The sequence below is a fragment of the Tetrao urogallus genome (assembly GCF_951394365.1).
Source record: "Tetrao urogallus genome assembly, chromosome: 5".
Classification (NCBI taxonomy): domain Eukaryota; kingdom Metazoa; phylum Chordata; class Aves; order Galliformes; family Phasianidae; genus Tetrao; species Tetrao urogallus.
Window position 1 is genome coordinate 54,899,632 of NC_136818.1, and position 13,378 is coordinate 54,913,009.

General features: G+C 45.0%; 1 protein-coding gene across 1 annotated transcript in view; it reads right to left on the reverse strand.

Annotated features, from left to right (window-relative positions):
* Positions 1–12,302, reverse strand: part of LOC306946941 (VPS10 domain-containing receptor SorCS1-like) — a gene marked incomplete at both ends in the record, with an annotated part of 267,367 nt that extends 255,065 nt beyond the window's left edge. Inside the window, one exon of the mRNA XM_079536080.1 lies at positions 11,673–12,302. Coding sequence (XP_079392206.1) covers positions 11,673–12,302 — 630 coding nt within the window. The remainder of the gene's footprint in view (positions 1–11,672) is intronic.
* Positions 12,303–13,378: the final 1,076 nt, after the last annotated feature.

The window sequence follows — 13,378 nt, forward strand, 5'->3', positions numbered from 1 at the left end:
GCAGTGCCATTTCCCTGAGAAAGGCTGAGAGATACCAGTGCCCGGGCAGGACAGGAGAACAGAAACAATGCTATCAGTTATACTGTGGGTTGAAGCAAAGGGAAGACTGAGAAGTGAGCGGGGAGCACCAGGAACATTCATTTCTTCTCTTCAAATCCACACATAACTCCAATAAATGATCAACACGAATACTTGCTCCACTGAAGTTTGTAAGTATCTTTATAATGTGTGCACAGGAAAATCAGAGACACAAGGATTAACAGTACAGTGGATCCTGGATAGTGACACCATGGTGACAAAGACAGCTATAGGGAAAGGAATCAATCAAGGGAAGGGAATCAATCCACTACTTCAGGGCTTCAGACAAATGATAGCAAAACTATCCCACATCTCTGTGGTGTGCAGATGCTGATCTTTTTCAGATTTCAGCTGTGGTCCCGAGGTCCTGTCCAGCAGCTCCTAAGCTATTTCAGTATTTTGTTGTAATTCTGGTTCAGGGCAATCCCAGCTAATACTTAGCTGCATTAAAAGAGCCAAAGTCAAAGGAAGCTGGGGAAAGAAAGAACAACACAAATTCTAGGGAAGTTTTCTAGCACAGGATAATGAAAAATAAGGAAAATGAAGAGATTGCAGAAACCTGGCTTTTACAAAAACTTTACTGACTAAATCAACAGAGCTCTCCTATTAAGTAGTTGCAGATCTGGCTTGTTCCTATCCCCCAAAAGTATTTTCATTCTCTAAGTTCACGAGAGGAGCTTTTTAAAGTTTCCCAACTAGCACTCATCATTTCCTTCTTCTTGGTGTCCTGGTTTACCCACTCCTTAGGGTACATCTGGTCATCTTTTCAATATCCTTTTGCATGAATGCTTGCAGACTGTTTCTCCAAAAAGTGGTGGCATTTGAATGTGAAACTGGTCCTCTAGGCAAACCTAGCTGACCCTGCTCACCAGCCTTGACAACACAATTTTATAACACCTTTCATCTATCTATACCAGAAAACGCTGTCAGATTATATAAATTAAAGAGAACACTATTTTCTTTGTCAAACAGAGATGTCTTCACTAACAGGCTGTAAAATTACGGGCAACACTGACAGACAGACAACACAGAGTATGGGACAAGTCAGTAAGTGAAACCTTGGATTTTCTCTGAAACTACAGCGAAGCTAAGTAAGATCTTAACATTCAGCATCACCTGGATTTTAAGGAATGCTAAGGAGGCAGGATCATCCCAACTGACACTGGAAGATGTAATGCACAATCCCAAAATTGACCTCTGTGGTCTTACAGCCACAACCATCTCCTTTCCATGCTGAGCTCACTTTTGAGCCTATCCTAATCTCATCCATCTGGAAGGCAGGAGGAGACATGGCAGGTGGACACAGCAAGACCACTACATGCTGTTCCCAGCTTCAATGCACTGCTGTCTGCACATAGGATATTCCAGCTGGCAGTCAGCATGGGGCTGATGGCTCTCTGCAGCTGCTCAGAGGGCAACAATGCTGTGCACAACCACTCCTTCCTTACAGCAGCATCCCATTTAATTTCTACCTCAGAATAGCAGAGATGTTTGACAATATCAGTGCAAGCTGCGTTGGCTTGTGAGCTGCCGTTAGTCATGACAGTTATTGGGGTGATGCTCACTTTTTTGTTTAAAAAGAAGCACATGCCTTTCCTGGCCCTTCTACATCAAGGGGAAGCATCAGCACTTGCACACCTACACACACAGGTGTGTGTAGCACTTCCATCATCTGTTTATTTTTGTCAATATTTTTAATAAGGAATTGCACACTGAACGCATTGCTGTCCCAGCTGTCACCACTTGTCACATTACAATAACGATCATCGCTCTCAGATGGCAGTTCAGGTTGTTTAATCATCGCTTTCCTTCAAGCTGTCCATTGCAGGCAGGTCGCCAGGCAACAGCACCAAGTGGCAGGGCTGGGGGTGGGTGGGAGGAAGAGGATGGAACATGTTGGGGCTGACAGGGAGGAAAGTGAAGAGCTCATGTTCCTATGGGAGAGGAAGGCACAGGAGCTGCTGAGCCTCTCCAGTAGATGCCAGCCTGCAGTGTGATGAAAATAACAGGGATTTCAGAACCTCGAGTTTTTGTGGAGGAGGAAAAGGCAGCTGGACTCCAGCCCACAGCACTTTAACGCAGAGCTGGGCCGCATGCTGCAACTGCCATAGATATCTGTGTTCTGACTCCCTCCATTCCACCAGGCTCAAAGCCATGGGCACAGCCTGTGGTTAGAGACACTTGGAATCAACGGCATTTATTCCACTGAGTGACTTTAATGTAAGCTACTCGGGAAAGGATAAGCAGTTTCTCAAGGTTTCTGAAGAAAAAAGAAAAGCTAAAAGTCAACTTAGAGAAAATTGAAAATAAAATGGAAGGTGAGAGTTTTACATACAAAAGATGAGCTGGAGAATGTTTTGTTTGTCTTTGTTTTCCAGGAGTTGCACAATTGAACAGTCCTTTGACATTGGAATGAAGATGAAAGGAGAACCAGCAGTAACAATACAAAGACTGTAGATCTGCATCAAGGCTTCTTGGGGTTACAGTAGCCTAAGTAGAACTTCAGAATCATAGAATCATCACAGAGTAATTGAATCGTTTTAGTTGGAAGGGAACTTAAAGCCCATCTGGTCCAACTCTCCTGCACTGAATAGGGACACCTACAGCTCCATCAGGTGCTCAGAGCTCCATTTAGCCTGACCTTGGTGTCTCTAAGGACAGAACACCACCACCACCACCATCTCTCTGGTCACCCTATGCCAGTGTCTCATTGTCTTTGTGGTAAAAAAATATTTTCTCATCTTACAATCTAAATCTCCTCTAAGCAGTTATTACTGAACTTCAGCAGCTCATCTGTATTCTAGATTACCAGATCTGAGCTAAATTCAGATCTATATTCTTCAGCCCAGGCTCTGTCCCCCTTAATGAGTTTAAAGGGATGAGGAAACACGCACACAAATGAATCAGAGGAGGTTCAGTGCAAGGTGTCATCCTCACCCCACAAAAACACTCAGGAAATAATTACCCTCTGATCAGTGACATTTCACCACAGATTAGTGTGTTCTGGTATTAAGGTTAATGCATCCGCTGTTTTGTTGATGTATCTTTATTTACCTACTTAGCCTCTCCCATAAAAAAAAAATCTATCATTTCACATAAAGAAGGTAAGCTCTAACTTGGATTTACAGGTTCCCATAATTTGATTTTTTTTCCCCCAATAACAATTAATTTAAAGCTTTTCATTTTTTCCCTACAGAAAAGTCATTTTTTTTCTGGGAAACACGTAGTACAACTCTACAGAAAGCAAATTAACTTTTCAGTTCGTGTTGTCTGGCACATAAAGCTTGATTTTCACAATAAGTATTCACACTTACATATAGGTAAATTCTTCAGAAATCAAGGCCATGAATATTAATTTGAAGATTCCCCAGAATTCACCTCTGTTTGGTCTGTTTGCAGAAACAGTTCTGTGAGATGTATTGGCAACACTCTCAGTGAGGGCAGCGGATGGCAAAACTGTTCCTGAAGGTTTATACTGATCCAGTCTCACAAACATACAGGGACCATATGACCTCTTTCAGCTGCTAAAAATGCACTTTGGATGCAAAATACAAATTCTCCACACAAAGTCGATTCTAAGTGATTAAATGGGGTCCAGTCCCACATTACTATGGAATTTCAACCATTTTCTGAATCCAGAACTTTGTGAATATTTCACCCCCCCACCCTTCCCACCCCCCCCCAAAAAAAAAGAAATGTTTTTAAAAACGCACCTGAAAATACCTCATATTGAACAGGAACAATTTATGAGGAAATTTGTTATATAAAATATGTCTCTCAAATTATTTTCTTAACCTTAAATGTGGCGGGGGAGGTGAGAAAGTGGGTGGAAGATAAATATTTGGGGAAAGAAATGGGATATCTCTGTTGAGTTATCTAAATAGCCTGAGATTTTCTAAATTGCCTTTCCCTTCCTGCTGAAGGGCTGAATGTAAATGTTCTGCAAGAGCTCATGGCACTGTCGCCTTTCAGTAATCACTAGCTGAGGTGACATAATACAAATAAGATGTGAGCCGCAGCACTGAGTTGAGACCCAGTGCCGTAAGGGATCATGAGCTTCCTTCCCATGTACAGCTGTTCGCTCTCCACCCAAAAAGCTCAGACTTCTCCTGTCTTGGGAAAATGTTTGCTTTGAAATGACCACTGCAAATCATCTCCTTCCATCTTTTTGTTTACCTTTTGATTTAATATATCCACACAAAGCATGGAAGACTGCAGATGAGCTCTTGAGCTATGAAGGGCACCAAGAAATGATACACATGGTATCAGACACATATTCCTGGTAGCAGTCTATAAACCACCTTGATGAATGCTCTCTCCAAACACCAGCTTTACATTGGTGTAGCAGTGCACCTCACCTCAGCACATGAAGAAAGACCCTGCCGCAGCACAAGCTGCTCACAGAGCTGGGTTGGGGCACTGACATCCATCCACAGTAGCAGAAATAGGTCTACTTTTCCCCCTCCTTCTCCCTGCTCACCTAAATCTCCATTCTTTCCTCAGTCTCGAGTCCTAGAATCAGCTTTGAGTCCTAGCGCACTACCATAGGACAACATCACTCCTCTATTTAGAGACATGACATGAGGTTAAAGTTCTTGTAGAGCCTCTGAAAGAAAGGAATTACATTTTGGGACATATCCTAAAATATCCTGTTCCTTCTCAAAGTACTTTTCTTTTATGCTCCCCAAGGAGAGAAAGTGCAGTACTAAGTAAAAGTCCTATTGTGTTAAAAGCACTAAGAATTAGAGATTAAGGGCTCGCGCATTAACTGTTGTTTGACTTAAGACGGAGAGCTAAAAAAAATGCAAATGGCACAAAAATCATTTTACTGCATCAACTTTTATATGCACTGCAAATTCCAAAATAATTAGTCTATCACCCAATGCTGCCATTTGAATTGGAATCAAGGCACATTTTAATTTAACACAGAAATGTCAATTAGAGCTCTGGGAGCCATTGATTTTTTGGTTTGCTGACCAGATATGAAAAAAAAGACAGAAGGCAGTGTGTTGTGTCAGTCTGATTGTCTTTCTCCTCCTATGAAATGAAAACTTGAATCTAAGTGATCGAGATTCAGCATGAGCAATATCTGTTGTCAGAATATAGGTAAATATTATAGTTTGAGATGCTCTACCACTGCCAGACCTGGGCATTGGAGAAGATGCAAGGCCCACAGGACACTTGTAATGTGTAGTAGCAATGAGGCTAGAGCATCTCAAATGGCACTTCACATATCACACTGGAGCTCTGCACACAACTCTTGCATTGGTGTAGCAAGAAACGGTCAGTGGAGGCAAAACTGCCCGAGGCCAGTGCTAATCTTAGAGCCCTCCATATGTGCAGCTGTACCACAGCAGAATGGGTCAGAAAGCTCCACACCCTCTCCAGAACGAGCTGCTGACTTCTGGCACCGTTGCTTCTCCCTTTGGACAGACCTCACTGTGATTTCCAGGTCAGAGGAATAAAAAACACTTATTTGAAGACAGGAGGAAGGGGAGAAAATCCTTTTCTATTAGAAAGTATAGCATTAGGAAAATTGAAAACTATAACCTCATTGCTTTATATAGTTTATAGCCTCTTGATATTGCGGGAATGCTAGCTGCAACTGTCAGAGCTCTTCCATAATTCTCCTTAATCTCCTCTCCTGATGGGATTTGCATATCCCACTTGTCAGTCTGAGGGGAAGCTCCTCTCCATCGCTCAGACACTTTCACAGAAGCCAGCTTCACACAACGAGAAGCCTTTCTTCTCATTCTCAAGGATTCTCTTTCACCCACTTCTTTCTCTCAATGCATGACTGTTCTTAATAATTTCCCACCTATCCTATTTCAGATTCTGTATATGAAAAGCTTACATTTTGTATAGTCAAGAAGTATACCCACAGATGGAATGCAACAAAGAAGAAAGAAACACTATGGGTATTAGATTATTTTTTCCAAATTTTAAAAGGAAAAAAAAAAAATAAAAAATAAGGTCCTAATTCAAAGTTACATTGAAATTTTCCAGCATTTTTTCTTTGTTGTTGCTATTGTTCTTCTTCTTAAAGGAAGATTCATATAAAGAACGGATATCAAGTATTTTACGATCGGCAGAGTAGCACAATTTGAAGCACGGTACTTTCAGTAATACTTTAATTTGACCTGATTATTTCCAGTTTAAATCCCAGTTTTGTTTTCTCACTTTTGTTCATCCTTTCCTAAATACAGTCTCATTAGCTTCAGCAAGAGATTAGGCTGAAACCCTCTCGGCATCTGGTGCATTATTCTATTAATACCATAATATATTATTGCAATATATAAGCAAGACATTTTACATTGTACTGAAGCATTTTAATGCAAGCATCCAACTTAAGATGAATCTTTTTGGGGGACCTCTTTCCCAGACCTCAGGAACCAATCTAAATGCAAAGCAACTGACAACAGGGTCATTCCTCACCATGGGTCTCACCACTCTGAGTGCCACACTCACATTCATCTCCTTAAAACCCCTTTTTTATAGTAATGCGACCACGGTGGGAGGAAGGGAGCAGTGGACTATTGCACTGTCACCAATGGAACGATGCTGGCAGTTCTTTACCCACCTCTGAAAATATTACACTGGAGCCACAGCTCTGCCAGAAGGAAGGACAGAGAGTACTAACTACAGCCAGTCGCATGAATGCAGCATCTGAGCAAAGGCATCACAGAGTGAGAAGTGACATTTTGATTGATTCTTCACTCTGGTCAAAGCAGAATAACACTGGCAATTTCAGACACTTTTGCCATGCCTCTACTGTCCTTTGCTGTCTCAGTGTTAAAAGTGAATACATTCATTATCATCCACATGGAATTCTGTTCATCAAAAGCAAGCGCCTGATTCAAATCCAACCTCTTGGGAACCCAACTCCTAGAAATTCACAGTTCATTTTCCACAATCTGTCTTACAAGCAGATACAGAAAGAGCAGTGCTTGCTTGATTTAGCAAACCAGAGGTTGAAAGGAAATACAAGCACTGCCTGTAAAATAATTCCAGGGAGGTGTAAGTGCCAAGTAGGGAAAACAACTTTAATTAAAAGGCATATAGACAAACCAATAAATAAATAGATAAATAGATAAATAAATTTGCCAATGGCAATATTAGATCAGAAATCAGACAGAAGCTTCCAAAAAGCATAAGAAACAACTATCCTGAATAGAGGAGAGCAATAGGAAGGAAGGAAACTCCATTTTTTTAATGATGCTTTTTGATGAGTTTCAGGTAGCATATAGCACCCGCTACAGCCTCGAACCTCTCCTTAAGTTCTTAATGTATAAAATAGGTTAGAATGCTCCAAATGAAAACCTAACCACAGATTATCCACTATTATTTTGTGTAGGAAGAAATAAAGTGCATTTGAAATATATAGGTATATTGTTATTCTGTCTTATCTAAGTTCAGATTGTGTTATCAGTAGCATCAAATAAAAACATGCAAGTAATACCTAATGAAGAGTCTCAGCTTGTTTAAAAGCTCTCCTATAAGAGTCTTATCTCTTCCCTTGTTGTCTAGTGTAACCACACGACAACAGCGATGATGACCTTGCAGGCTTCATACTGCACTGGACCCATCAGTCATATTGATTTTTTACTGTGGATGAAATATAAAAAATTATCTGGCCAGGTTACTTTGCATCTGGTCCAGATTTCATCTCCATCGTTCTGCTGAGGATCTTCAGCTTGGAAGACTCAAGAGAAGCTCAGCTAAATCCCTTCAGCAACATAAATCACAGAACTTTGGACCAGATATCCCGGGCTACAGAAGATGTAAGTGCTGGGTGACCATGTAAAAGTCAATCCATGAGCTGGGCACCTGTTCATATTCTTTGCCAAACAGTTTGAGATCTACACCAGTGTCCAGCCCAGGACATCAGACTCTGCCCAGAGCAAGGCAACAGTGGGTTGCCTTATAAATAGACTGAAAAACCTAGGCAGCCTTGGTTTCTCAAAAACTGTAAGCATCTCTATCCCAAATATTCATATTGGATATTTCCTTGAGAGTTGCTTCTCTCCATTAAAATCAAATCTCATCTCTATGCACAAATCACTGCTGCCTGTTTTCTCCTACTCTGTAGCATAGCATTGAGGGAGCTATGGGGAATTCAAATCTACAGTGTTTGCATATACCACATCAGGAAGCATGTCTGATACTTCTGCAGGCTAGGAAACCTGCCAATTTCCACACTGTTGTTGAAATTCCCTAGAGGTGCAAATAGCCAGGAGATCTCACTTGTGTGTCTTGTAGCCAGGGTTTAAGGAAGAGATTTAGCTGAGAGGATCTAATACTTCAACTTTCACGGAGGCCAGTAGAAAGACTCCACATATATCAATGCAAAGAAACAAAGCAATGGTGCTAACATGGGCCAGTTAACACCTTCTTGGACCATTCCCAGACAGTCTGGGACTTGGTATAAGCCAGAGACCATTTCCAGCACCCAATTTAGCTGCAGCCACTCCTCTCTGTGTTGCAGACAGAAAGAGCTCTGGATTGTGTAGATGCCAGACCATGCCAGATGGCCTGCGTGGCCTTGCACACCTCCACAGCAGTCAGAGAGAGCCTCAGGACCATCTGCATTTTCACGCAACACTGGATACACTCCTGGTTTCATCCTCATCAGTCATCTGACAATCCAGCTTCCCTACGCCTGTGCTCTTCTCTGTAGAGCATGGACTGACACTACTGGGGGGAAGCCACAATAAGCAGGACGTATGTAAAGCACATCCCTGTAGATGTGACCTGGGTTCTTGCCACAGGTCTGTGTGGATATGGCTGTGTGGACGTATACTTTCCCCACAAGGCTGCACAGCTGATCCTGTTGCTGCTGTCAAGTGTCATATGGATTCTGTGCTGCAGGGTAAGCTGTCTGAGGAGTACCCAGAATCACTGATGGGCCCCACAGGATCCCCCTTGTAAGACTGTTTATGTTGGTGTACTTATATCTGAATGACTGATACCACTACTTATTACTCTTGTTGTGCCTGTGGCTAAGCACAACCCAGCATCTGAACAGAACAATATACACACAACGTGAAATCATTGCCCAGACACAGAGAATCTGCAAACACTGCTCCTTACAGCTACCAGGAGTCCTCCCAGAGGTCCCTTTCCCTCCATCAGAAGCATTGCAATCGTATCCAGACCACTACCAAAATAAGGATACAGGGAAACAGACAGAGGTTGGCAGAATCAGGTACATTACAACTAAAACAAACCTTAATGATGACAGTGCTTTTATTTTACAGCTTTCCCATCTAAAGGGAGCTCAGATTTTTAGGGTTTTGTTTTGGCTTTTTCCTTTACTTACACAGATGCTACAAACTATGACCATCTCCATAGCCTCCCTCTGCCTGGGCAAAAGGCACAAGCTGTTTAACAGCAGCGCTCACAGGGCATATCAGAATGAAAATGAGAGGAGGTGTGTTGCATCCACCTGGCACAGCGGGAAAACAGGGAGAAATCTGGCAGCCACTGCTGCTGGAGTGACGCCAGGGCACCAGGGTCACACAGCACCGTGCACACAGCACCACAGGATCCCCTGCCACTCTGTGCAGGCAGGGTTACACACACTGCACACTCTGGGAATCAATTCATCCTAACCCCCTCCCAATCCCAGCTCCTTCACATCTGAGTGTCCAAAAGCTCTGTGCAGAGCCTTTGGGTCAGTGCCATGTTGAGCTCCTACTGAACCAACACCACTGCTTCAAATGAGCGTGGATGAGCTTGCTGGTGCATCCAGCTCCTGAGAAGCCCAGCCTCATTTAGCATTGTGAAGGATGTTACCACAGCATGAATAGCACAGTACTGTCAGAGTACACAGCAGCAAGGTGGGAGCATGATCTCCCCAACACAACACCACTCAGGGCAATTTGGGCAGGACAGCAGCAAAACATTTCCCCACAGCTCCCTGCAAGCAGTTTTACAGAGACACTCAGCAGGTAAATCAGACCAAAGCATTAACAGTCCATACTACCACAGTGGGCAGAAAGAACTATACATATGTATATGTCTAAAACAGTACAATAAAAACTGCTACTTTTAATACTAATGTATTGATCTATATAGAGATGAAACATCTTTGTGTGAAAAGAAGAGGAAAACTGATGCTTGCTGGGTGACTTTTCATATCAGAAGCTTTTTCTTAGCAAATAGCTCTCTTTAAACCAGTGTCAGACTCAATTCAATCAGTATGAAAAGACTGGAGTTCCTCCCCAGCAACTTCTGTTACCACGACTATGTGAGAGAGTCTAGCTGAGTTGGGAAGAAAAGGGAAGGTCCTTCAAAATGGAGATGACAGGTATCCCCCTGTCAATTAACTAATTAAAAAAGGAAAAAAAATGCTGATGAGCCAATAATACCTTGTCTCAATTAACTAGATCGGAACCCCACAGCATGGGGCTTACAACATTCATGTTAATTCTAAATGGAGTGCCTGGGATATATTTTAATAGTATCCAAACCAAAGGAGTTCATGATGATCTGACCCTAATTTCAAAACATCACCAGGTTCCTTATGCTAAAAGCTGAGAAGGAGGCCAAGGGTTTGTACCAAGCAGACAAAAATCTGGCTGAGAGCAGAGGAGCCCAAGTTGCCCTTTCCCCCATGAAGTTGTACGGGCAAACACCAAATCACGCTGGTACCCTTTGTCTCCTGTTAGCATTCTGCTCACTGTGGCACTCAGACCCTCACTCCTGTTAGCCCCAGAGCAGAGCTACCAGCAGGCTCCTGGCTCGGGGCTACCTCTGCAGCACAGGCTGGAGGGATTCGAGTTAACTTGATAACTTTGATGCCATAACTATTACTCCAGACTGGAAACCTGTCACCTATCTCTCTGGCTGATTTCATTCTGCTTGGCTCCTGTCAGAGCCATTCTGTTGCTATTCATGAGAAAAGTCCAGGTTATGGGGAAAAGACCAGAGCTGTCTCATTTTAACACCTTCATGACAAGAGGCAAGAAAGCACCTTTGTACCCTGCACAGAGGCACCTCAGAGACAACATCCCATGGGGCTAAACCCTGGGCTGATGTGGGTCCCAGCAATGGAGGAGCAGCAGCAGTAGCCCTGGAGCTTTCCCAGGCCTTGCTCACAGCTCAGCATCCCCTGCTGCCGGCGGGGTTACCCTGGGGCAGCCAGAGCGTGGGGGACGGGACCTCTCGGACCGTCCCCTCCCCGCCCCTCCCCGCCGCGGGTGGTGGTCGTTCCCCCTCTCTGCCTGCAGGGTGATGGAGAAGGAGTTGGAATGGGCTGTGCTCAGCGGGCGGGCGGCGGAAAGTTTTTTTTTGCTCCAGAAGAATGGTCTTTTAGAGGCACTTCTGCCCCACTGCACACTGCTAAGCGAAGCCAATCCGCGGCTCCCGGGAACGAAATCCCCACTCGAAGAAGGAAAAAAAAAAAAAAAACACCCCCGCGTTTCTCTCCCACCCCACCCCCAAGGAAAAGAAAAAAGAAAAAAAGAAAAAAGAAAGAAAGAAAAAAGGAGGAAGGGAAACCAGGGAAAAAAAAAAGAAAAAAAGAAAAAAAAAAGGAAAAATGCAAACCCGCCGCCCCCACCCCGCCGAGCCCCCACGACGGCCGTACTCACGCTGCTGTTTTGGCCCGACCAGTGCACCATGGCTTGGTTGTGCGCCGAGTCGCCGGTGAGGGCGAAGGTGGTGCTGCCCAGCCGCAGCTCCTCCAGCCCGAAGCGGGCGGCGCCGGAGCCCCCCGGCTCCCGCCCCGCGGCACCGCCCGGCCCCGCCGTGCCCCGCGGGCTGCGGCCCCGCCGCCGCCGGGTCGAGTTCCGCCGGTCGCCCCACTGACCCCGCTGAAGGTACTCCCCGGTAGGAGCTGCCGCTGCTTCGGGCCGGCCGTCCCCGAGCTCTTTCTCCGGCTCGCTCGCCCAGCTGCGGGTCTCCCAGCCGCTGAATTTGGTCCCCGCCACAGCAGGGTCGAAGGGTGCTTGAAGCTCGGCATCTTCCGTATCCATCCCGGCCCCTTGCCCTCTCTCACCTCCCTGCTCCCCCGGGATCCTCCACTGTTCTTTTTCTCCTCTGTCGGTCTTCAAATGCATCGGTAATCCCTGCTGCGGATGCTGCTGCTGCGGCTTCACCTGGGAATGGCAGGATCTGCAAGTTATTTCTGCGCTGGTAAAGCCAAAAGTGAAGAGGAAAAGCCATGTCCAGTACAGGAGAGCAACGTGCCAGGCTGGGTACCAGCCAGCAACTTTTTCCATCGCTGCTGACTGCTGATGAGTGAGAGGGAGAAAGAGCAGGAAGGAGCGAGCGGGGTGCTGCCGATCTACCCACCGCGGGGAAAACACTGCGAGAACTCCATAAAGTTTCAGGCTGCTGTATTTGATGCAGCTGAGGAGAGGGAGAGTGCTTTCTCTCTCCTTCTTTTTTTTTTTTCTTCCTTATTTTCTTTTCCTTCTTTTGCACTTTTTTCCTTTTATTTTCTTTCTGTCTTTTTTTTTTTTTTTCCCCCCTTTTATTTCTTTCTTTTTCCCCACCCCACCCCCCCTAAAACTGGCGTTCCTGATCGGGCTTTTGATGGAAGGGAAAGCCACAACCACACGGGGGAGGAGCTGAATTGAAGTCAGAGAGAGAGAGAGAGAGAGAGAGAGAGAGATGAGCAAATCCCGGCTGTGCCTTCTCCCGGCTGTTCTCTGGAAGCCGCCGCTCGCTCTCCCCGCTCCCCTCCTGCACCGCTCCTCCCGCAGCCGTGCCGGGAGCGATTGGTTCCCGCCTCCCCCCTCTCACACACACTCGCTCCGAAAGGACTTATTCCAACTTTTGCACTCGCACACAGCTGATCCCTTCCTCTCCCGCGCTTCCCAGCACCTGAAACCTCTAAAACCTTCTAATTATTAAACAACAGTATTAAACAACACTGCTCAGGAGCTGGAAGCAAATGTGAAAAGCAAAGGAGCAGTTCATACATGTGTGCATGTAGTTCTTCTAGGGGAAATATTTTAATTTGCGTAATGGAGCGGTCCCAAATGTCTGAGCAGGCTCTGAGATGGTCTCTTTTTCCCTTTGTCAGTGACTGATGTAAGTGCACTGGAGGTGCTGGGCATAGCCCCCGTGCTTGATTTCACAGCACAGGAGTGGGTGGAAGTTATATTTCAATCTCTCCATTCCCTCCTCTGCCTTTGCTTCACTGTGCCATCACTTACAGCAGCTGCTGATGTTTGGATAAATCACCGGGCACAGCCAAGATGTGCTCACATAAGTGCTGATGGGGACAGGGACACGCTTTGGGAAATAAAATGACAGCAAGAGGAGAAGAGACTTCCCCCCATGTGGTTTA